Source organism: Notolabrus celidotus, chromosome 2 (genome assembly GCF_009762535.1).
Source record: "Notolabrus celidotus isolate fNotCel1 chromosome 2, fNotCel1.pri, whole genome shotgun sequence".
Lineage (NCBI taxonomy): Eukaryota > Metazoa > Chordata > Actinopteri > Labriformes > Labridae > Notolabrus > Notolabrus celidotus.
Window position 1 is genome coordinate 29,704,418 of NC_048273.1, and position 23,495 is coordinate 29,727,912.

The 23,495-nt window shown below is 40.1% G+C and overlaps 1 protein-coding gene across 1 annotated transcript in view; it reads left to right on the forward strand.

The window, feature by feature from the left end:
* Window positions 1–23,495, forward strand: part of LOC117829732 (disks large homolog 1-like) — a 140,820-nt gene that overhangs the window by 89,775 nt on the left and 27,550 nt on the right. Inside the window, exons 9-13 of the mRNA XM_034707379.1 lie at window positions 266–402; window positions 1,842–1,986; window positions 2,831–2,963; window positions 6,246–6,402; window positions 6,921–7,023. Of these exons, the coding sequence (XP_034563270.1) occupies window positions 266–402; window positions 1,842–1,986; window positions 2,831–2,963; window positions 6,246–6,402; window positions 6,921–7,023 (675 nt within the window). The remainder of the gene's footprint in view (window positions 1–265; window positions 403–1,841; window positions 1,987–2,830; window positions 2,964–6,245; window positions 6,403–6,920; window positions 7,024–23,495) is intronic.

The following is a 23,495-nucleotide window of genomic DNA, read 5'->3' on the forward strand; positions in this document are numbered from 1 at the left end:
GTTCAGCAGCATACATTTTTGAGCAGGACAAAGAAAATAAGGGCCAAACTATTAAATAAATTGAAGCTTTGAAACTCAAGAGGAGTGTGGTTTTTACTTTTGTTAATTACCCTGTAAATGTACAGTTTCAAGCCAAACTGGGGAAACAAAAAAAGGAAAGAAAGGGAAGTAAAATATAAAAGTAGGACTGTAGCAACAAAGCTTGGTGGACTGAAAACCCCAGTAGATAACATCCAAACCATGACCTCTTTCTGTTTTCTCTCAGGTTTAGGATTCAGTATAGCCGGTGGAGTTGGAAACCAACACGTCCCGGGCGACAACGGCATCTACGTGACTAAAGTCATCGAGGGAGGGGCTGCACACAAAGATGGACGGCTACAGATCGGGGACAAACTTGTGGCTGTAAGCGACACATTTTCTTTCCTTTTCTCTTTTTTTGTTGTCTGCTCTTCTAATCAAACAGTCCTGTGTAACTCACAATGACTCACTGTTTCTCATCTAGATGCGCCATCAAATTAAATATAGGAGGAGTTTGCTTGAGACAGCCTCTAGCTCCGTATCAGTAATTAATATCCTTGACGTCATTGATACAGAAAGTAATATGTTTTAGATAAATTAGCATTTCCCAATTATCCCTTAGTTAAACCAAATATGAAATCATTTTCCAGATGGATTCTTGTTGTTTAACAGTAATGCAAAAAATAAAGAAGAAATATTTTAACTCCTTTATAGGGACACTTATGTAACTGTACACCAAAAGGCTCTTCATTCTCCCCCTCTAAATTGAAATTCCTACATTTATCCACTGGAAATGTTCTAAGGACAATATAAAAAGGACTGGATTGTATTTTCTGCTGCTTAACACAAGAGCAGACCCATTCGACCTAAATCTAATGTAACATAATTTAAACTTCTTCACCACTGATTTTATTTATTTATCCCTTTTTTAAAAACCTTTATTCCAGCAGAAATCTCTTGACGTTAAAATCTTTTTACCAAAGAACACTTTGCCAAGGCAGAAACTCATTCTATTCTCAGCTCAGTGCAAACATTTGTAGCCTGGTTAGTGAGCCACCTGGTGGAACCTAAATGAAAAACAGCTTGAGGTCAGAAGATTGCATACATATGATGGAAGTTCACTCTGCATGGCCTTGTACGTAAGACTGTACAGATGAGGCTGTCCACATAGATTTATTGAAGGTCAGTCTATCTATTCATACAGCGTACAGTGATGCGCACGGTGACAGGAGCTAGAGTTGTAAATCAAAACGCTCTGAGTCACACTGAATCTAACATGTGGAGTTTATGAGTTGCAGTGTGCGTGAAGACAACATCATCAGGGGCCTAAGATACTTCAAAATCAAGGCTGCGGGAGTTCATTTCCTGGGTTATATGATAAAACAACACTTTGGTTTGTACTCTGAAAGTTTGTCACCCAACTAAACACCTAATACTCTCACGATGGACTTTTTGTAGTCTAATAATGGATGTTACCTGGGTTGGGAAAGAACCCTAGGGAGAAATGTTTTCCTCGGATTGAGTTAACATAAGCGCATGTAGTGACACTTGAAATAGTTAAAAAGCTTTCTGAAGTTCACTTATGGCTTGGCTACCAAAAACTGCAACTTTAGATATGTATTAATCAGCAATATTTATGTAAAGATCTACGCATAGTCAATGGAAACAGCATTTCATTTCCCTGTAGCATCCTCACTGTCTTTGTTTGGCTGCAGCCTTGTAAGGCTTTGCAGGAGATGCAATGTTATCTTCATGCTATGTACTGTATGTCGTATAACACGCGTACACATTGTGATGCAGCATATATCTTCATGTGTCTGCAGGTAAATGCCTCCTGTTTAGAGGAGGTCACCCATGAGGAGGCGGTGGCTGCACTGAAGTCCACTCCTGACGTTGTTTACCTGCGCGTGGCCAAACACACCTCCCTTTTTATCAACGACAACTTCCCGCCACCTGACGTCACCAACTGTGAGTACACCTGAACCTTGAGACGTACCTATAATGCTGCAGTTTTGCTTAAAAATGATTTCCTAACATGGGTTTGCAGGCCTACACTTTAAAACACAATATCAGAAACATTTTGCAGTAAAGTTTTGCTCTGTGAATATTGCGCACTCGGAGAAACTGAAGCATTTTATGGCCAGATGGTGTTGAACGATAAAGACCAGCAAGGCTCAAAGCTGGTGGTGGAGATATTTTGCTTAGGATGGGTTTTTATCAGAGAGCTTCCGTCTTGTGTATAATAGTCAGAGAGCTTGCTGATCAGATCAGAAGACAGTGGGCTTTATGAAAGGGTGCATTTAAGAGATGGAATTCTGATGATTTGTTTCAGACAGAGGATGAGCAGAGGGGCTTCAAAAAGGACCAGTAAGAGATAAATAAGGATTTTCATTTCAAACCAATGTTGTTTGTCAGAGAGTAGACATGATATATTTAAAATATGTAATGATTCATCGAGCTGACAGTTCTAAATGTGTTATATAAAGGACTGATAACCAGACTGGATAAATTTGGTCCACTGGATTACAGCCACTTGAAACCTCTCCAAATGAGCATGTTATCAAACAACATGTTGACACGTTACCAAACAGCATATATCACACCACCCCCTCTCAACATATCCTTAATATAGACTTTAAATTTGCAGTTTCATCAGAGCTGTCGCTTTCGTTTCAATGACAGTATTTCAGATTAGAAACCATTAAAAGATGACATGATTGAATAAATATGACTTTTAAAAGAAATCAATGAAATACACTGTTATGTACTGTAAATCAGAGTTATAACAAACCTTTGTGTGTGTTCCCTCCAGCGTATTCCCCACATCAAGACAACCATATAAGCCCCTACATGAGTGGCAGCCAATCAGTGAGTCCTGCTCCATTGACCACGCCCAGATACTCGCCGTTGCCCAGGGCCATGGCTGGAGACGACGATATCCCCAGGTGAGAAGTCATACACAAACACCTGGGACAATATAAAAACGTTACATAGCATACAACCAAAGACATGTTTTAGTTACTGGGTCCACCATAACCGTGAATAACCAAACATACTAGGGATGAAATCAATCATTTAAAGCTCATGTAAGGAACGCTTTATTTATGTCAATGTTGCAATGTTGGGCCTGTTCTTAAACAGCTTATCTACATACTGTATCTCAAATGTGTATGTTAATACAATCGGACTAAAAGTAGGAACCCCAATTTTCCAAAGATGCAATGTAAAATGCAAACAAAACAGAATTATACCATTGTATAATTGAAAAATACATATATTCATTTTCAAATAGTACAAAACAATAGATAAAATGTTCAACTTTAAACTTCTGATCTGACTTGGAACCCTTTGTTATATGTATTTTAGAACACGTTCTCATTTTATTAGAACTAGGTTAGTAGCATTTCATTTCAACTTGTCAGTCATTTTTCTTTATGATTTCTACCGTGTTGCTAAAAAGGGATTGCATCTGGTCTTCAGTGTTAAATGCATCTGATAACATCTGAAAGTATTAGCTCTTGAATATCAAACTAAGAGTGAGTCACCTTTGTCACACTCTGCCACAACATGGGTTTGTCTATGCAGTCATCACCACTTCAAACTCACGTGTTTATTTGTACACACAGGACAGAGATTTACTCTCCATTAGGCAGATGCAGTTAGGCCGGCAAATAAAATAAGTATTGTAACGGAGTGATTTGTGACTGACAATAATGTAGCTGGTGGGAGGGAGTGAACGTGCATTAACACGCCTGATCCCTTTGCATTTTGTAATACTGCGATATGATACTCTGACCATGTAAAGAAAAACAAAGATACAGTGATGTCAATTTTAGACCATGTTACCCACCCCTACTTCAAACTCTGATAATGTCACTGCTATGTATCACTTAAATGTCTGCTAAAAAAGGCAAAAAAAAACATCCACTCATCAACAAAGATGTCATTCTTTGTCATTCTTAAATCTCTACAAGAGATCTGACAGTCCCTTAAAGAGGTCCATGACACCAGATACAGAAACAAAGAGTCTCTGCAGTCAAAGAGGACTCAAGAGACACAGAGTGACCTCTGTTCCTGCCTGCTCACTCTGTTTATGCATCTGTGTGAGCGCGTGTCTGTTTTTGTTTGTATGTGTGTATGTGTGTGTGTGTGTGTGTGTGTGTGTGTGTGTGTGTGTGTGTGCACGCACGCGTGCGTGTGTGTGTGTGTGTTTGTGTGCGTGTGTGTATGTGTATGTTAGGCAGGAAAAGGCAGATGGCAGTGCGACTTTTGTCTGGCGTGTAAACTCAGGTCACATATGAACTCACACACACACACACACACACACACACACACACACACACACACACACACACACACACACACACACACACACACACACACACACAGTGAGTCCCAGTGCTACTCTACAGTCTTTAATCCATTTTAATGGACGGATTACATCCTATCACAGCCCTCGTCACTCAGCTGTCGTCACCGTGGTTACCAGAATATGACTCATTTCGTCATAGTCCTGCGGGCCAATCATTGCCCTTTGATTATCATAAATCTGATAAGCCTCGGAGGGACTGCAGAATGGTCATTTTGATGTCTGCCTCACTGTATTGTCTTGTTGTTGACTTCTTGTTCCTCAGCCTCTTACTCTCTCATCCATCTTTCTCCCTCGTCATTAGTTTCTCATGCAAAAAGAGGATTAGAGCTTTTGATGAATGTCCTCTGAGTGTACACAAGTTGAAAAACATCTGATGGTTTTGTGTGAAAGTGATCGTTTATTGGTTCATGCAGCAGAACAAAGAATGAACAAGTTCTACTGATACTGAGGCCATTATCTGTCTAAACTAAAGCTCCCGTTTTACCAAGAGTCATAGTTTTATATTTCTCCTTACTGCAGGAATCTTGGCTTCATGTTAACATAACAATACAGTGAGATTTAACCCTGGTCATCAGCTCATCTTAATGAATTTAGCCTATAGGCGAAACTCAGGATTTTTAACTGTATTTAATTAGATTACTTTTGAATCAAGATAAAAAAGAAAATCCAGTGTGTAAGCATGCATCCACCTGAAGTGTGCTTTGTGTTATGATTTATGCATTGGTGTCCTTGTTCTAGTTTATTTTATGAAGAGTGCTTTCCTTTTGTCACAGTTTTGCTGTGGTTTTAACTGTACTGATGAAAACCTGGAACCACTGCAGCTCTGTCATGTCTCCACACTGATCTGTTGACCTGAGATTGATGCATCCCTGCCTGGGACCGTTGCATAGTCAGGGAGGCTGAGTGTATGTTAATGTACAGTGGATTGATTGGTTCAGTGTTCATACTTGGAACTGTTGACATATTGATGTAGTTCCCTTTAGAAGAGGAACCTTTTTTTTGCAGCACTGGCAGAATACAGTGAGTAAGACAACACTTCAAAAGGAACATGCAGCTTTGCAATGACTTGTAATGAATTGCTGGACTACTGTAAGTGGATTCCTAGTGTCTTATAAAGCCATGAGGGCGTTTTTTTTATATATTGCTCTTTCATCCAGAGTTTTTCATGAGGATGATCACTTTCAATGTTCTTGTTTATTTCCATTGTCCAGACACATTCAAGTGATGCTCATCAAATAAAACATTTGTATGTAGAGACCGAGACAAAAGTGAGAGTGTGTGTTCAGGACAGAGTAACTAACTGTGGTGGTGCAGCCATCACAGGGACAGTACAACGCTGACATCTCCTGGTCATGGTGGTGAATTGTTCATATTTTGAATTCCCTTTTCTCCCACTAAGATGTACCATGAATTAATGGACTCAGAAACATTCATTACACACGTCATGGTGACTGTTAAAAAATACTGTTTTCACCTGAAGTTGTATATATAACATAGTGACTAATATCTATACATATTGGACCGAAAAAAACCAGCAAATATTTAGCTTTAAGCAGAAGAAAAGCAACAGGTGCCGTCATGTCTCTGTCATGACCTAAGATATTTACAAAATGAATTAAATAAGTAATAATGTATAAATAATATAAATAAAACTTAGATTATAATATAATATGATATATGTAAATGATAAATAATTAAATAAAAATAAAGCTATATACAAACCGAATAAAAAATAAATAAAACTATGTTCTATGTTCTAACTATGTTAAAATGTTTTTTTTTAACTTTTTAAAGTAAAAATATTAGATACCATCATCCTTTGCCATAATGAGTGTGTTTCATTTGTTTCCTGTAGGGATCCCAGGCGGGTGGTGCTCCAGCGGGGTTCCACAGGTCTTGGTTTTAACATTGTTGGAGGAGAGGATGGAGAGGGGATCTTCATCTCCTTCATTCTTGCTGGTGGTCCAGCGGATCTTTGCGGGGAGCTACGGAAGGGAGACCGCATCCTGTCGGTATGAGATAAGACCTTTATAAACACTACACACAGAGATATATTACTCTCTCTTTCTCAATAGCTGTGATTAAAAAGTCAAACTCTACTATTATTAGTGTAAATGGTTTTTAATGATGGCTCGAGGCAATCTTCCTGCCACTTTATTTTTGAACTGATATCATTTTCTTAGCACATTTCCTGTTTCTCAGTCAGGCACCAAAGCTGTAAAGGCTGATGCATGTTCCACTAAAGCAAAATATGGCTTTCAAATTCTTCAGACAGCATTCAAACGGGATTAAGTCGTCATACTGTAGAGGGACTGATAATCCCTGCAGAATGACAGTGACAGTATTATGATGCAAATACTGACATGGAGGGTTTTACAAGCTTTCACTTCAACTCGTGCACACTTACATGTGACTGCTCACCTAGAAGATATTGACCCTGAAAGGTGTACAGTGGTCTTCACATGTATTACTATTGACCAATGCATTGGGCTCTAATTGTGTATGTCTGTGCTTGTGTGTGTATGTGTAGGTGAATGGGGTGGACCTGTCCAGTGCAACACATGAGCAGGCAGCTGCAGCTCTGAAGAACGCAGGACAGAACGTTACTATTGTAGCACAGTACAGACCTGAGGGTGAGTACTGCAGCTAAACACAACACACCCACATCTGTGTGTGGTCCAGGTTCAAACAAGGATACCTAATTTTAATGTCTAAAAATGCAAGAGACGTCTAATTAGTTATTTTTGTTAACACTCTCTGATCTTCTTGTTTTTGCTGAGCTTCAGTAGTTTGAACTCTTACCATCCTCCAGTTATGCACAGCTGTAGTTCAAAAGATTACTGTTTCATGTTGAAGCAGCAACATCAGAGCACTTTGTGATCACATTCATCTGTGAAGTTTGTTTTTTGACCAATGGTACAGTCTTAAATCCTTTCACAAGTGCAGTGATGGAAGTCAAACACAGCCTTTAGGTGGAGGTCAAAGGGAGTGCTATCCCTGTTTTAAATGGATACCCAATCATGACCTCCCTCATGCATCATACACTGACCACTGAGCAGGGTTTGTGGATAACTCTGGGTTTTCAGTATTTTTGAAGGTGGTCTCTAACATTGGCCACTGACCATCAAATCACTTGATTACAGCGGTCTGTGAGCTGATCTTGAGCAAACGAGAGGGAGAGACCGGCAGGACACCTCGTCTACCCGATGATTATACACATGAAAAATCTTAATGAAAGTTATTAAATGTGCTCTCTTTATGTCATACTTCAATAGAGGTTAAAATAGGCTAACAACAGAGCCTTGAAGTCGTTGCACTTATTGGATGTAAAATTACGCATTGTTATCTCTTAATATCAGGTTTTCACATTCATTATTATTTCTCCATAATGCTTTGTGTGATACCGTCTGGCCTGCTGCTGAAATATTACGACTATAGTCTACATGCATACACGCCACAAGAATGAATCAGAGTAATAAATTACTTTAAGAGAGTGAATATGAGTTATTATAGTCAGAGCTATTGTGCACTAGTGAAAGGAACGTGATATTACAATCCTTGATTTGTGCATTCACTTGATGTTTTTTTCTTTTTCTCTCAGTTCTTCCTGCACTTTGCAAATGCAGCAGTGTTGATTATAGTCTTATCTATGTGTTTAATTGGTCATATTTCACAGTTTGCTGATGTTTGCAGATCTGCTAATGGCTGACTTGTTCATGTTCGCAATTCGGTCATATGCTGCTAGCTCCATCTTGCTCACAAAAGCTCTGGGTTGATTTCACATGTTGGTAACCGGCTTTGTGAGACCATTTTGCACATCTCCTCTGTCAGGGTTAGTGAAACCAGACAGGGTAATGTTGACCTCACTTTGTAGTATAGGCAACTGGAAATCTGTGTTATGATCATAGACTGTATAAAATATGGACGTAGGATCCGTGACGTCACCCATCTGTTTCTGAAGCACTGTTTTGAGGCCAATCGGCGGTGGCAGCCATATTGCTGCTGTCGAGCGATTGTGACGTAGAGATGTTGGGCTTTGAGCCTCCTAGAAAACAGCTACAGTGTTCCCGCCTGTCAATCAAGTCAGCTGTGCCTCTCATCGGAAGACTCGTAATCTCAATATCTTTGAAATTGCTGCGTTATAAAAAAAATTCACCCCCCGTACAGTGTGTGCCGATCAAGAAATGAGCTATCCAGACTACACTTGTATTTTGTACCAGGCTGTAAACATGTTTATTTCTGCTGTAAAGATCGGATTTTTGAATTGGTGTGTACGTGGTTTCTGGTACTTCCAGAGCCAGCCTCAAGCGGATCCTCGATTAACTGCAGTTTTTAGCACTTCCGCATTGGACTCATATTTTTAGACTGGAGGTTGCCGCTTGGTTATGATTTATGCTGAGTCACTCTAAGAGCTGTGTGATAATTGCCTACATCAACAAGGGTGCATTGTGCACGAGTAGCCACTGCCCCAGTGTTACTTTTCTGGACTTTGGTGTAAACAGTGGCTCAAAGAATTCTCACTGAATACTCAGTCAGCTCAAACATTGTAAATGATATCGATAACATCGTCATGCACAGTTACACAATGTTATATTACCTGAAATATTTCATGCTGAAGATCAGTCGCTAATCAATCAAGAGAGGAGGTAAGAGCTTTCCTGTATGCGCACATACACACACACACACACACACACACACACACACACACACACACACACACACACACACACACACACACACACAGAAAGACAGAGTGAGGTTCCCTAACAAGCACCATCCTGAATCTACTGGGAGTGACTGAGAAACCTGTAACCTAGGAAACCAGGTTATAACTGCTGGTTGGCTCAGCTAATGGGATGCTGTCATGGTGGGGACCTGAGAATAATACACAAACAGACACACACACACACACACAAACACACAAACACACACACACATTCTCTAACCTCTGCTTCACTATAGAAATGTTTTAACAGGAAGAGGGGATTTTTCTGTGTATGTGTGCTTGTTTGTGTGTATGTGTGTAGTGTTAGTGTGTCTCTCTGTGGTATCAGTTTTGAATTATTCCATCAGAGAGGTGGTCCAGGAAGGTGTTGTTATTGAGAGGATTACTGTATAAGACACAGGATCACGGGTCTGACAAAGTTTGTAGAGAATGATACTTTGAGTCATGAAATGAGAGTGGGTTGGTCTGCTTAGGGGCAGAGTTCAGTTTGCGAAAAAAGACAGAAAGCTCTTGTTCGTGAAGGCCTCAAGGTGAAGAGAAGCTGACTCTAAGGCGAAACGTCAGCGCTGATGCACTGTTGTGGGGTTACATGAGGTTGTTTACTTCTCTGAGTCACCAGACCACTGATTAAAGTGCACTTGTGGTGAGTTTGAGAAGCTTCTGCATCAATTTGTACACTTTTTTCTAATGTAACTCTGGAGAGCTCGAGCATTTGGAGGTAGACAGTGGAGGAGTTAAAGTCAGAGTTTCACTGGAACATATCAGCAACGGCTGTCAGGGAATCAAGAGGGAAAATACATCAACACCAAGGCGGAGCTGTCAGAACATAAATCTTCCTCAGCAGCTACAGTATGTAAATGGACCTAGAGCTTAAAGGGCCAGTGTAAGAATATATCCATACATCATGCAGAATAATGAGATGTCCAGGGTTTCTATTGTGAAAGCTTCTATTCATTCTTCATAATATAAAGACTCTGAACTCTTGTTTCAAAAGAGAAATTGTGTACCCAGATGTTTTGCTCTCAGAATGTGAGGATTTAGAGATTAAAGTAACAAAAACAGGAAATACCAGGATGAATGTGCTTTGATTAAACTAGCGCAACTGTGGTGGACTCATACATTGGAAGTATGTCTTGAGTCACTGATAAGTCCCACTGTAAAAAGTAAGGAGAGAAATGTTGTTCTTCACAGACGTCAGATGATATTTTCTTGAAAATGATGCATAGTTTGTTTTATCTACCATGCAGCACTTTTGGTGAGTTTTATCAAGTACAATCCAGGTCTCAGTGGGTCACTGAAAAAGCTGAACCTTTAGGCTCAGTTTGACCAAAAGAGGAGCAAGAGGAAAAGTCAACAAACCTAGAAACTGTCTTCATAAACTTGACTTCACTGAGGTTGTCTCTTGAGCCACAAATAATCCGTAAATAAGAAGCAAATAATTTAAAGCGTGGTAAACATTTATGGTGCACGGGTGGATGTTGGTGATATACTGGATGGTAAGTGGTTGGACTTGGCTTCTCTCGGCAGAAATACATCAGCATCGTAACTCTGAGGGGTTCCTTGTGACTGCTGTGAGGGTTGAGTAGATTCAGCACCATGGACAGCACCAAGTGAGCCTAGAGCATCCTGGAAAACCTCACACTACATCGTTTCACAAAGTCTCTACATGGGAGCTGAGTTTTAGTCAGCCCTACGTCTTATCAAAATGCGTGTTTCATAGATGCATTGATGACTGTTTACTAAGTGTTCAGGTAGAAATGCATAATGAGAAGTATCAGGTCTCAGCTGGAGTCATGTGACTACTGTCCATCAACAGCATCCCCTAGGCTGAGAACTACAGTGTTTTGTTAGCAGTTTTAAAGTGTAAGAAGAACACCTGCTCTTACAGTTAATGGTTGACAGTGACATTTGCTGTTACTTTAACATGCTGTGAAATGTGCAGCAGCTGAGCTAACCAGCAATTTGATCTGACTTCAGCAGTGCACCTTTTCTCTGGGAATGTTTGTTCGTCCAATTAACAAACTTGGGTTTAAGACAAGATGTGTTTGTGTTTGGAGGCTCATTTGCACAACTTCAGCAGGGCAAAAGCGATGCAGTCCTTTGTGAACCAGGCCCTGGGACTCTTGTGTTTCCCAGAAGACTACTTTCTAAGTTGTGATAAATTTGCTGAAAAACAACCCTAACATAATTCATGAAAAGCTTTCAATTTGATGTCCTTTATCGACAAAGACGGAAAGAAATAGCACCCTATCAAATTAATACAAAGCAAAGGGCCCATTATCAAAAAAGTAAAATAGTAAAATTGATTTCCTCCTTCTAGTTTAAATTGTTTTCCTCAAAAAGGGGAAATATGACGTGTGATTTCCAGAGCTCATACCTACTGAATGGAAAAAAAATGTTTTCATTTCTGAGACCTTCACAGAGGATGAATGTGTCAGATAGCTCACTGATTGATTGCAGTCACAACTCGACCTGAAAGCAAGTTAGAAATGTATCTAAAATAAAAAGTGTCAAAAGCGTCACAGTAAACCCTCTCTATCCCCTTCTTCTTCTGCTACTGATCCCTGTGTGACAGCTTTGTGTTGGTGAAGCCATGATTGTCTTCAACAAATTGGACTTTTGAATCAAATGCAAAGAAATGCCCTTCGCTTTTGAAATGGATGAGAATGCTTCTATTGAAATAAACAAGCGTTTCAGTCATTTGTGAGCATGCATTTCTGTTGCATGTGTGACTAACCCAGCATACAAAGTGTCAACAGGGTCCTACAGTCTGTCCACCTGGCCCAGTCTGGCATTGTTTGGTGTGTTTTGAGGATTCTTGCAGTGACAACACACAGTAGGTATCAGAACTGATCCAGCTGGTCTCTCTGGGCGCAGGCTGTGCTGTAGCTCCGTTTTGATTTCAGAGGTTTTAACCGCTTGAAATTAGAGAAACCGTAGGTGCAGCATTTAGGGATATCCTGTCATGATGACCCTGAGGTTGTTAGGTTTGTCTGGAATCTGTATGTTTCTGTCTGTCTGCGTTTGTATGAGTGTGTGTGTGTGTGTGTGTGTGTGTGTGTGTGTGTGTGTGTGTGTGTGTGTGTGTGTGTGTGTGTGTGTGTGTGTGTGTGTGTGTGTGTCGTGACTCTCATTAGTCACTGCTGAAAGAACTCCATATCAAACCGTCTGTCCACGCTGAGCTTTGGTCAGCACTGTCGACGATGTGTGTGTGTGTGTGTGTGTGTGTGTGTGTGTGTGTGTGTGTGTGTGTGTGTGTGTGTGTTTGTGTGTGTGTGTGTGTGTGTGTGTGTGTGTGTGTGTGTGAGTGTGTGTGTGGGTATATGTGTGTGTGTGTGTGTGTGTGTGTGTGTGGGTATATGTGTGTATGTGTCCATCTGAGGTCTATGTTTGTCCCATTCCCGTGGCGAAAGCATGCGCTGACCAGCAGTGCTCCCTCTGTTTCACACACACACTTCCTGCCAACAGGGGAAGAACCAATAATGACCTCCACCAGGAGAGGAAAAGTGTGTCTATCAGTGTGTGTCTATATGTGTGTGTCTGTGTGCGTGTGTGCAGGTCTCCTCCTGTTATTTATATTAAATATGGTACCAAGTCGAGCCAACAAACAAACAGAGCTCGACAGAGGACTGAATCAAGATGGAGTCTGTGTGCATGCGTGCGTGCATGTATCTGTGTGTGCATGTGTGTTTGTGTGTGTGTGCATGTGTGTGTATATAGGTGTGTAGTAGTGTTGGTAGCAGCTAGCTTGGTTTGAAGCTGATACAGCAGATATAAGTTGTGTGTTAATTCGAAGTACAGCAGATGGAGAGTGTTTGCATGTGAAAAGTCATGCTGCTTTAACCGACGTCCCCTTTCATGTTTCAGCTATTATTTGCAATTTTTAAATATCAGACCTGATAATCCAAAATATATCTGTGCCCAAATGTATACCCATGAGGTCATGTAAAGTTTTTTTTGTTTTTTTTACAAAATCCCAAAAGATGTTGCTTTGTTGGATTGATGTGCAAAGTGCAAATTGAAGGGGCACATGAGTTAAATCTTTTTGCAAAATTACCATCAGATGACAGTGAAAAACATACTTTCCATTCAGACCAACACATTTTAAACACTCAGTGGAGGAAATATTATAATGCACTCAGTGTTTGTAACATCAAGAAGCTTTACATGTTTACATGAGCAAACTCTTTCACACAGAAGAACACAACATGATTGTCTTTGTCAGGCATCTCCTCACCTACTGGAAATACTACATTAAGCTTGGTTTCCTGGATGGGTGACACCAGGATAGAGTCTGCATGAGCAGAAGCACAACTCCTCTCCTAATGATTATTTTTGGTATTTCTATGCACAACATGTATAAGGTACAGTATCAAACAAAAAGTATAAATCAGAAACAATCAAGATCAAATATAAAAAAGCCTCACTCAGTGAATTTAACACTCTACAATCGGGATAGGAATCAAACTGGGTTCTATTGAGGACCTGGTTCCTTATTTTCAAAACCTGAGAATCAATAACGTTTGAGTTTATCGGTACTGCTGAGTCCCGTGGTCCTCTCGACATAACGTTATATGTCGAGTCCAGTCACGTCATTTAAATCAAATCATTGATGCACAAACATACAACAATTGTCTAACAAAGTTTTTGAATATAATTGAATCCCCAGTCAACAAGTATCACATTACACAAAGAAGAGTTATGGCGGTTGCTTTCAAGAATAGTTGAACATGTGAGGTGGTCTAAAGTTTGGCTAAAGTCAGAACCTTCCACTGTTGTTGGGTTGAGAAAACTCTGCCAACATTCGGATGCTGCAGGACGGTCTTTATCACATCTAAACTTTGTAAGAACTCCTGTGAATTAAAAATAGTAATCTAATGTTGGAATTTGTGTTAAAACCAAGCGACAATATCCGGTCTCAAACGATGAAGCTCATGTGGAAGTGTTATAAACTACAATACATCAAGAATCCACTTGAGGCTGGCTGCTGAAACACCGGAAACCACATAGACATGAATGGGAAAAAGACGATATTTGCAGCATTAATAAACATGTTTACAGCCTGGTTCAAAAAACGGCTTGGCCCTACGAAGCTAATCTCTCTAATGGCACACAATGTATGGGGGTGAATTTTTTTCTAGCTGTTGGCTAGGAGGCTCACACTACGTCACATTCTGCCTGGTTGAGTTCCGCATTTCCAATATGGCTGCTGCCGTCGATTGGCTTCCAAACAGCTCTCAGGAACTGATGGGTGACGTCACAAATACTACGTCCATATTTTATACAGTCTATAGTTAAAACCAGCAGGATGAAAGCAAGTTAATGAATTACACAAGATGTCATTGTTTTAGCAGATTTATGAAGAAACCAGAGAGTCTGGCTTGATAGTCGGTTAGAGGTTGCATTATGATGTGTTCAAGTGCAGGTTCCGTAAAATGACTATTAGGCGAAGGTAGATAAAATGAAATAACAACATGATGTTTTCAAATGTTGCATCAAGAAATAGAAAATTGACATTTTGGAAGTAACTCGAGTGATACAGATGTTTTGAGGAGAAATTTGTTTTCCCAGCAAATAAAATAGATATTAGATGTGAAATTACGACCTCTTTAACTTCCTAACATGTGCTCTCATGAGCTCAAAACCACTGATGCAGGGGCAGAAGTCTGTTTAATGTCAGCTGTAACTGACACAGACGTTTGCAGTCTTACACGCAGCTCCTCAAGGTGATAAGTTCAAGTAATAAGGTCAGGATTAGTACGCATGTGTGAAAGGAAATTAAAGTTAGTTAACCTCAGCCATCACAAGCTTTTAGTCATTCAAGACTCAGTGAGGCTTTATTATATATCAGCTTCATTTTCTGTCTTTTATAGTTACCAGTTGTAGAATAACGAGGTAAGTTAATCACGATATGTTTCTCATCAAACAGGGAATTCAAAATAAAGCCCCCTCAGGAAGTAAAATAAAATTCTGTCTTTTGATTTTTAAAAGCACCACAATGTGTCTGTGTTGACCTTTAAGCTTGATCTCTTCCCGTACCGTAAGTTTCTTGATGAGGGACTGCTAATGCCAGCAGGTTGACAGCAGTATTAGTCACTTGGATTACACACAACCGTCATGGACACACATTGTCACACTCATACTGTACTCTACACACACACACGACACACACGGAGGCGTCGTCTGTCAGCAGTAATACTGAGGTGATGTAGAGAGGATTATCTTCACTTCTCTTAGCCTGCTTATTACATAGCATGTGTGTGTGTGTGTGTGTGTGTGTGTGTGTGTGTGTGTGTGTGTGTGTGTGTGTGTGTGTGTGTGTGTGTGTGTGTGTGTGTGAGTGTGTTTGTGTGTGTGTGTGTGTGAGTGTGTGTGTGTGTGTGTGTGTGTGTGTGTGTGTGTGTGTGTGTGTCGTGCACCAGTTGTTAAGCAGAAGATTAAAGGAAACTCCTTCTCTGGTCTTTCACACACAGAGTGGTAGGAATATAATCTGCTGAATACATACATTAGGCTGCTATCCTTTGTGTCAATACATCGCTGTACTCTTTCTTTTATGTTCCATTTCGTTCCTTCTCCTCCGTCCCCTTCTTTCTTTCCACCTTTCAGCTCCCACTCTACTTCCCAGTGTTACTCATGTCTGTTGTAATGGTCCACTCACCGCCCACAGCGTGAGATCTGAGGGAATTAAAGCATCACTCGTAACAGGGAGGTGACTGATCTGAGACTGTCACATTCAGGCTTTTATTAGCTGCCCAAGATGAAACATATTTTTCATTTGTGACATTTAAAGTCGAATAAATACTACATTTCTTTTTATTGTATCTTTCCTAGTCACTCTCTCCCTCCTCTCTTTTCTTCTGCAATCTTATCACTTAATCAATACTCCTATAGATTGCTGTACTGTATCCTATCAATTATAGATGAGCCTCTTCCAGCTAGGCTATTTTTAGAGCCCCAGCCTCATATCGATTCTTATACGCTTTTACAACACTTACAAGAGACAGGATTTATTTTATTAAACCAGTCAGACATAAAATGTTTTACATTTGAATGAAACTACAGGATTTTAATAACTTGCATTCTCCTTGTAATACACATTGGCCCTTGTGGTCTCATATTTACATCCGCTAAATAATGAAAAACTAAGTATAGCCTACACAATGGTTTGGAAATGTAAATGATTAAACTTTATTTTTCCCTTGGAGAAATTAGACTTTTGCAGCAGCAACAATAAAATAATTCTGTCAGGAAAAATTAAAAAGAGAATGAAAAGGACTGAGAGAATCAAAGAAGCCCCATGGAGTCTTGGTGCAAACAAAGTCAGTATTACTCACCAGGAATGCATTGTGTTTTCAGATTAAAGTGCTACTGTTTTTTATTTTCTTATAAAACATCTGCAAAGCGGATATTATTCAAATTTAGAAATGTGCAAAAAATGTAGCTTTACTGCAATTCCATCTGGGCGACTGCAGTTTTGAGTCCAGTGTGATACCACCACTAGCCGTGGAGTTCTTCCAAGTTGTGTGGGCAATGTAAATGGTTTGCTTATCTCCCACCTTATTGTTCTGAGGAACAAAACATATATTTTGCTGATTGTTTTTCTAAAATTTAGTATCATCAGTATTAGGGATGTTGGCATTTTGTCAACCAAAAACTTAATCACATGTCATCTCGCTCGTCAGAATCGGCACCACTGATTGGCTTAACGGATTATAAACATTTGTATTATTGTAGGCTTCAATGCCAGTCATATAATGTGACTAAGCTGTAATGCAGCTACTCACGACTAGCAGGGTTAGTGGCTCCAGTTAATGACTACTGCCATAATGCTCTACCACCAGGATGTAAACAGGCACAGATGACAAATGGAATCCCATAATGCAGCACAGTTTGCACAGCTGGCATATAACCACTTGACTGGAGAAATGCGTAACCAGCACAGGCATGAGGACGTTAAGGAGGACAGCTGAAGAAGGCTGGTTGTGCTAGTTCTGCTAATGGTAGCCACACTAGCCCGGTAAAATAATTTGACAATGTGTACGTGCAGTTTTCTGATTTTCGTAAGACTTGTTAGTCAGTCAGGCTTTAAAATAATATTTCAGTGACTAGGAAGCGTCTCTTTGGAGCATGCCTGGGGTCTCATTTATAAAAGAGTGCGTAGAATCCCTACTAAAAGTATACGTACTCCGAAAACCTTTTACCTCCAGACAAACACGTTAGGATACGGCCCGTGTGTTTCCTCTACACTTTGGAGAATTATGACAGTGAGACAAAGCTGATTAAAGATTTGATGAACTTTAAGACAAGCTTTTATCTTTTAGTGACAGCTTATTGGAAACGACTCACCACAAACACACATATAAAAAAAAAATGCAGATTTTAGTGATTATGGTGACGTGGGTCTGTTAATATGTTGTTATTCAATGAAATGAAATGTGTAAAAGGCATCAAAATATAATCTGACTTCAGTTCTCCCTCTCACCAACTGTGTTGCCAATTCCCCCTGCCTCTAAAATGTACGTTTTGTGCTTAAGCAACGTTTAGAAATGAGACCCCAGATCAGTACATAAACGTAGAACTTAACTGTGACTGTTTCACACAGCTGAATCTGTGTGTTTTCCAAGTTCATATGTGTAGAAATGAGGAAGTGTCATTGATAGGGTCACTTATTTAGAAAACACTCCTGTTCGTCATACTAGAGGGGTAAGAAAACTTGACTCATGTAGTTGTATGGGCTTGATCATTTGTAAAGTCTACTGTGTACTCCGACAACTTGTGGTCTTCTACTTTGCTGCCTTTCTTCACAAAAAGCTCTGCCTCTCTTCACTTTACCACCACCACCACCAGCCCAACAGGAGCATAGCAGTGGTTATCACATACATGATAAAGACAATACAGATGACTCTGTATATTTGGCAGTTGTCAAAAACTCTACAGAAACCTTGAAGTTAAACAAAAGCAAAAAAGTACAAGGATTTAAACCTCCTGTGAGGAACTTTCTATTGTGTTGATTCTGGCTCCCCCTGAGGACAAAGCAATGCCTCATCTCTTTGCAGACCTTTTCCTGTACATGTTTTAAAAGTGTGCTCTGACAAATGCTTTGTTGTCTGTTAAAAGTCAAAAGCATTACTCACTGAATATTTGCTAGAACAACTTATTTTAAAAAGGCTGTTTGTTTAATCATCTGGTCTGACACCTAACCCCTTCACAGAGGTTACAGGAGTTAAAAATCACAATATAGAAATTGTTGACCTTGTTGCTGATGGTCTTTCTTGCTCGTATGGGACATAAAGTAGCACCACAGTTGACTTTTGGTCTGTTTTATCATCAACTAAAAACTCCTCACAGGGGCTTTAAGTCATACTGACGCAAAATAAGACATAAAATCTGAACTTGTTACTGCAGGAAAGTCATTTGGGGTAAAATCCTGATTTCCTATAATGCATACATGACATGCATTCACTACAGGATGCGGCTCTCTTCAATAATTAGATTTGTTATCTGCAATGATAATACTGGTGCAAAGCACACAGCAGCTATAGATGAGAACTGCCCGTCTCCAGTGGTTTGATGTTGAATATCACTGAAGCTGCACAATGCAGAGAAGGTCTCTGCCAGCTGCTGAACAATGCCCCTCCTGGGAGAGGAGAGAAGGGGAGAGGAGAGGAGAGGGCAATGAAGGAAGCAAGGATGGAGGGAATATGAGCCCCATAGCCATTAGTCTTTGTCATCACCCCTCCCCATCTCTTCCCACTCCTCCTCCTCCTCTCTCTCCTCGTCCCTGTCTCTCCACTGTGTCTTGTTTTCTCCTTCCATCTCTCGGGGTCTGTTCCCCTCCCTTGCTCTTAATCTGATAGTGCTGCTTTAAAGTGATGAGTGCTGACAGAAACAGCGAGATAGTGATCACAGGAAACCTAATTCTGGTGATTTTGCAGCGCTTTTGTGCCACTCGGGTAGTTTGACACCTAGAAAGAGGCAGAGACGGGAGTGTGTGTTAGTTTAACGCAATAATAGGAGCTTACAGCACCTGTGTCGACAGGATGGAGACATTTAAAGTTGCAGTTTTTTTATAAAATGCTTCTCAGGAATGAAACCTTGAAAAAGACAAAAACAAATATCGGACGGATAAGAACGAAAGATGAAGAGTCTTAAAATACTGAGAGACGGAAACAGGAGATGAAGTGGAAAGGGGAGACAGATGGAGACACAGACAAACATAAATCATGCAGAGCAGAAGGAGTTTAATTCCTCTTACTTATGAAGGCAGATGCTACGTCTTTTTTTGCTTTGCTTTCAAACAAATGGAAAACCCATCCAATAAATATGAATTGAGCTGTTAGTTAAGCTTTCCGAAAATCAATATTCAAAATGCTTGGTCAAGCTTTATCCTGTGTGTGTGTGCGTGCGTGTGCGTGTGTGTGTGTGTGTGTGGCATGCAGACCAATTCCCTGGGCCAAAGTAGGGCAGGAGAGCCTGGCATCGACTCGGCTTCCTGCATGAGTGACCTGAGGAAACAGTGTTCATGTCTGTTGCTGAGTGTGTGTATGTGCGTGCGTGCATGTGCATGTGTGCGTGTGTGTCTCCGCCCTAAAGCAAGCTGCTGTCAAAGAGGGGGAGGAGCAAAGCAGCGCGGACGCACCAGTGAGCGAGAGATAGAAAAAGAGACGAGTGTAGTATAGAGAGGGAGAGGAAAAGAGAGAGTTAGCATCTGTTGTTCCTGTGGCAGCTGAGCAGTGCTGGACTGATTTTAAACACACACATACATGCACGCCACTGCATACCTACACACATTCCTTTCCAGACACATTTACATCTTTCTGCTCTGGCGTTAAATCTTCTCCATCATCACGCACACACTTCTGCACTCTCTCTCTCTCTGTCTCTCTCTGTCTCTCTCTCTCTCTCTCTGTCTCTCTCTCTCTCTCTCTCTCTCTCTCTCTTTCTCTCTCTCCCTCTCTCTCTCTCTCTCTCTCTCTCTTTCTCTCTTTCTCTCTGTTTCTTTTTACTTACTGAAAGCTGCAAAACCCAAATTCTCGCTCACACATCCAAAATCAACCGAAACCGGCTTCATCATCATATCGTGTGGACATCTGCCGGCAGCATGTGAGTACAGCTGAGTGAGAGTTGAAGGAGACAGACTTGAAGAGATGCACTTGCCTTAACTCTAATATCATCCCAGCATTGCTGAATGAAGATTCTTATATTTTTGGCAAAGTTTTTCGGCACTTTGAGCGTTTTGGGGCGAAAATGGTGCTAAATGGTGCTAAATGTCTGTCCTAATGTGGTGGATCTGTTTATCCGTGACACTATTAGCCCTCTGATGACCAGTGATGCAGCATTAACATGTTGGCTCCTACGCTGTCTTTGCTCTGATGACTCTCAGTGCAAGAAATGATCAGTGATGTGGAAACATTGCTGTGTGTAGTATCAACTGTTTCACTCTTGTCCTCTGAGCTCGGTACCTTTTACTGTATGACTGGCTTTAAGACTTTACAAAGATGATCAAGATCACAGCTCTGACTTCAGACGCCAGCACTTTGCTTTGGTCTGAAAGTAGAAGATGATCAGAGATGCAGCCTTGGAAATGCTTTTTCTTTCTCCTCAGGACTCAGAAACACTGATATCTGAGCTGCAACACATGCTTTCTTCTGTGGCTCACAAAGAGGAACAACATCTCATTATAGTACCTCTGCTTTCTTGATGAACCTTCAGTCTTTCCTCCTCTGTGTCTAATGTGAGGGAGCTCAATCACACTCATGGATCTGTTTCTCCCTCATCTCTCCTCCGTCTCTTTGCACTCTGTCTTGTTTCATCCCTGCCTCTGTCTCTGTCTCTCTCACTCTTTTGCTCTTAATCTCATAATGCTGCGTGGAGGCGATGCATTGACAGAGACAGTTACATGCTGCTGTTGATGATGTTTAAGGTTATACAGTATCTGCAGCATATGTTTGGGTGACAGTGTCTCCTTCTCATGAACCTGTAGGGGGTTAAAGATTGGATATGGCTTATCAAATATTCAAGGTTCAAATGAGAAATACACTTTCAGCTAAAAGGCCATTTTATCCTCAGTTTTAAGTGAAGCTGCTCATTGCCAAACCTTGTTCTGGCATTGATTATCTCAAATAAAACACTAGACCGATGCAGGTTAATCTTCCTCACAACAAATCCTTAAAGTTCTACCTCTACCTTCTCAGTGTATTGTTTTAAAGCAGCCGATGAGACCATGTTACTGTGATAACTTCCATAGTTTCCGATGTGTGTTGCTTTCAGGCGTTTTAGTGCAGTTTAGCTGTTTGTGTCTATGAGCATCAACGTGTCAGATTAATGATCGCTTTGGGGGAAATCAGAGCTGAGATCTGGATGCTGGAGGCTGCTTTATGACAGTTTTCAGATGCTGAACGTGTGTGTAGGAAGATAACAAGGAAATGAAAACAGATAAAGGGAGAACATTTTGGAAAACCCTGAAGATAGTGGAGGTTTCACTTCTCTGTGTTTGCGTGTGTGTGTGTTTCTGTGTTAGTAAGTGCATGACCGTGTGTACCTCCTGTATGATTGAATTACTCAGGGTTAATTAGATTCTCTAGTCCGCACAATAATGGTTCAGACACACACACACACACAAGCACACACTCACAGGGACATCCTTCAGAAGGGCTTTTTCAGGCTTATTGCCAGCGGCGTTGTCATCCGCGTGTTAGTTTGGAGGTTTCTCCAAAGCTGTGTGGTGTTAAGAGAACTAGAGGGCAGTCAGTGAGGATTTATTACACACATTTCTGCTGTCACTGTGAATCAAAGTATCAGGATTTAATGTGGTTTTAAGACCGCAATCTGCTGGTTACAATATTATATCTTCTATCTTGTTCTGCTGGGAGAAGACAATCAGCCTAAAAGCAAGAGACACACTTTAAAGAACACTTCATGTCATTTGCTTTTTTTTTCCACTTTGTGCATTTCCATAAATAATGTACATTTATAACGAGAGAGGTGCCCTGACATTTTCATGGCCACTAAAAAAAATGGGTCAGAGGGTTTTTACAGAATACTAAAGCACAGGGAGGCTTTGCTGAGTGTATGAATGAAGTGTTGCACTTTGCATTGATTGGCCCCCTTGTAATTAACTACTTGTCATTCATGTGAGATTGGGGTACAGTTGTTTATGCAAAATTAAACAGAAAGCGCTGTTTGGGGAATTAATTTTTATATTTGTGTGAAACATCAGGAAATCTGAGTTTGAGTAGGTCTGAGGAAGAAGGATGCAAGCAACACATGCTGCAATACAATATGATATGACATGATTCAACATGTTGATATGGTGAGATATTTCTCCTGATGTTCAATAACGGCACTGAGAAACAGAGACTTGATTTACTCTGATGGTTCATTCACAGTATAAACATGGTTGATATCATAGTTGATAACAGTCAGGTCAAATGATAAGGCAATGACAATCCAGTGACATGACAAAGATAACAGTGACAACAGTGATATGGCCTCACAATGCCTGTAAGTTAACAGCTCTCTTAAATACTGTTTGAAGAGTATAAGGAAATACTGACAGTTTCTAAGATGGAACTTAAACTGTAAGGAGCAAACCCTTAACTTGAGAAAGGTCAACTTCAATACATCAGAGTATACACATGTTACCTCTAACAGGTCTCCTCTCTGGTCTGCTGTATTATTATGTCTTTACTTCAGCTTGGAGTCAAGTACACTTCTCCATGTTCACACGTACTTCTTTGCTTCCTGATGAAAATGCATACAGGACTAAACAGTAAGATATGGATTAGGAACTTCAGAGAAAGACTTAAGATTCATATTATCACGTATGATATGATAGGATACAATATGCTACTATAGAATACCATATAATACAACATTAAAAGATACAAATGAATACAATACAATGTGATGCGATACAATAAAGCGTGATTGAACACAACACAGTAAGATATACTACCATACAGTACAACACTATAAGATACAACTGGGTATAATACAGTACAATACAATGATAGGACACAACTGGATACGATAGGATTTAACACAATATGGTATGGTACGATATACAAGGATAAAGATATTATAAAACATGATTCAACACAACAAAGTCAGATATGTTGCGCTATGATACAACACAACACAATAAGATACGGTATAGTGTGATACAATGCAATATGGTACAATACAATACACTTCATTGTCCCCTCATGGAAATTAGTCCTAGACTCAATTGCTACCTACACAGTAATAATAATAATAATAATAATAATAATAATAATAATAATAATAATAATAATAACAATAATAATAATAATAATAATAATAATAATAATAATAATAATAACAATAATAGTAATAATAATAATAATAATGATGATG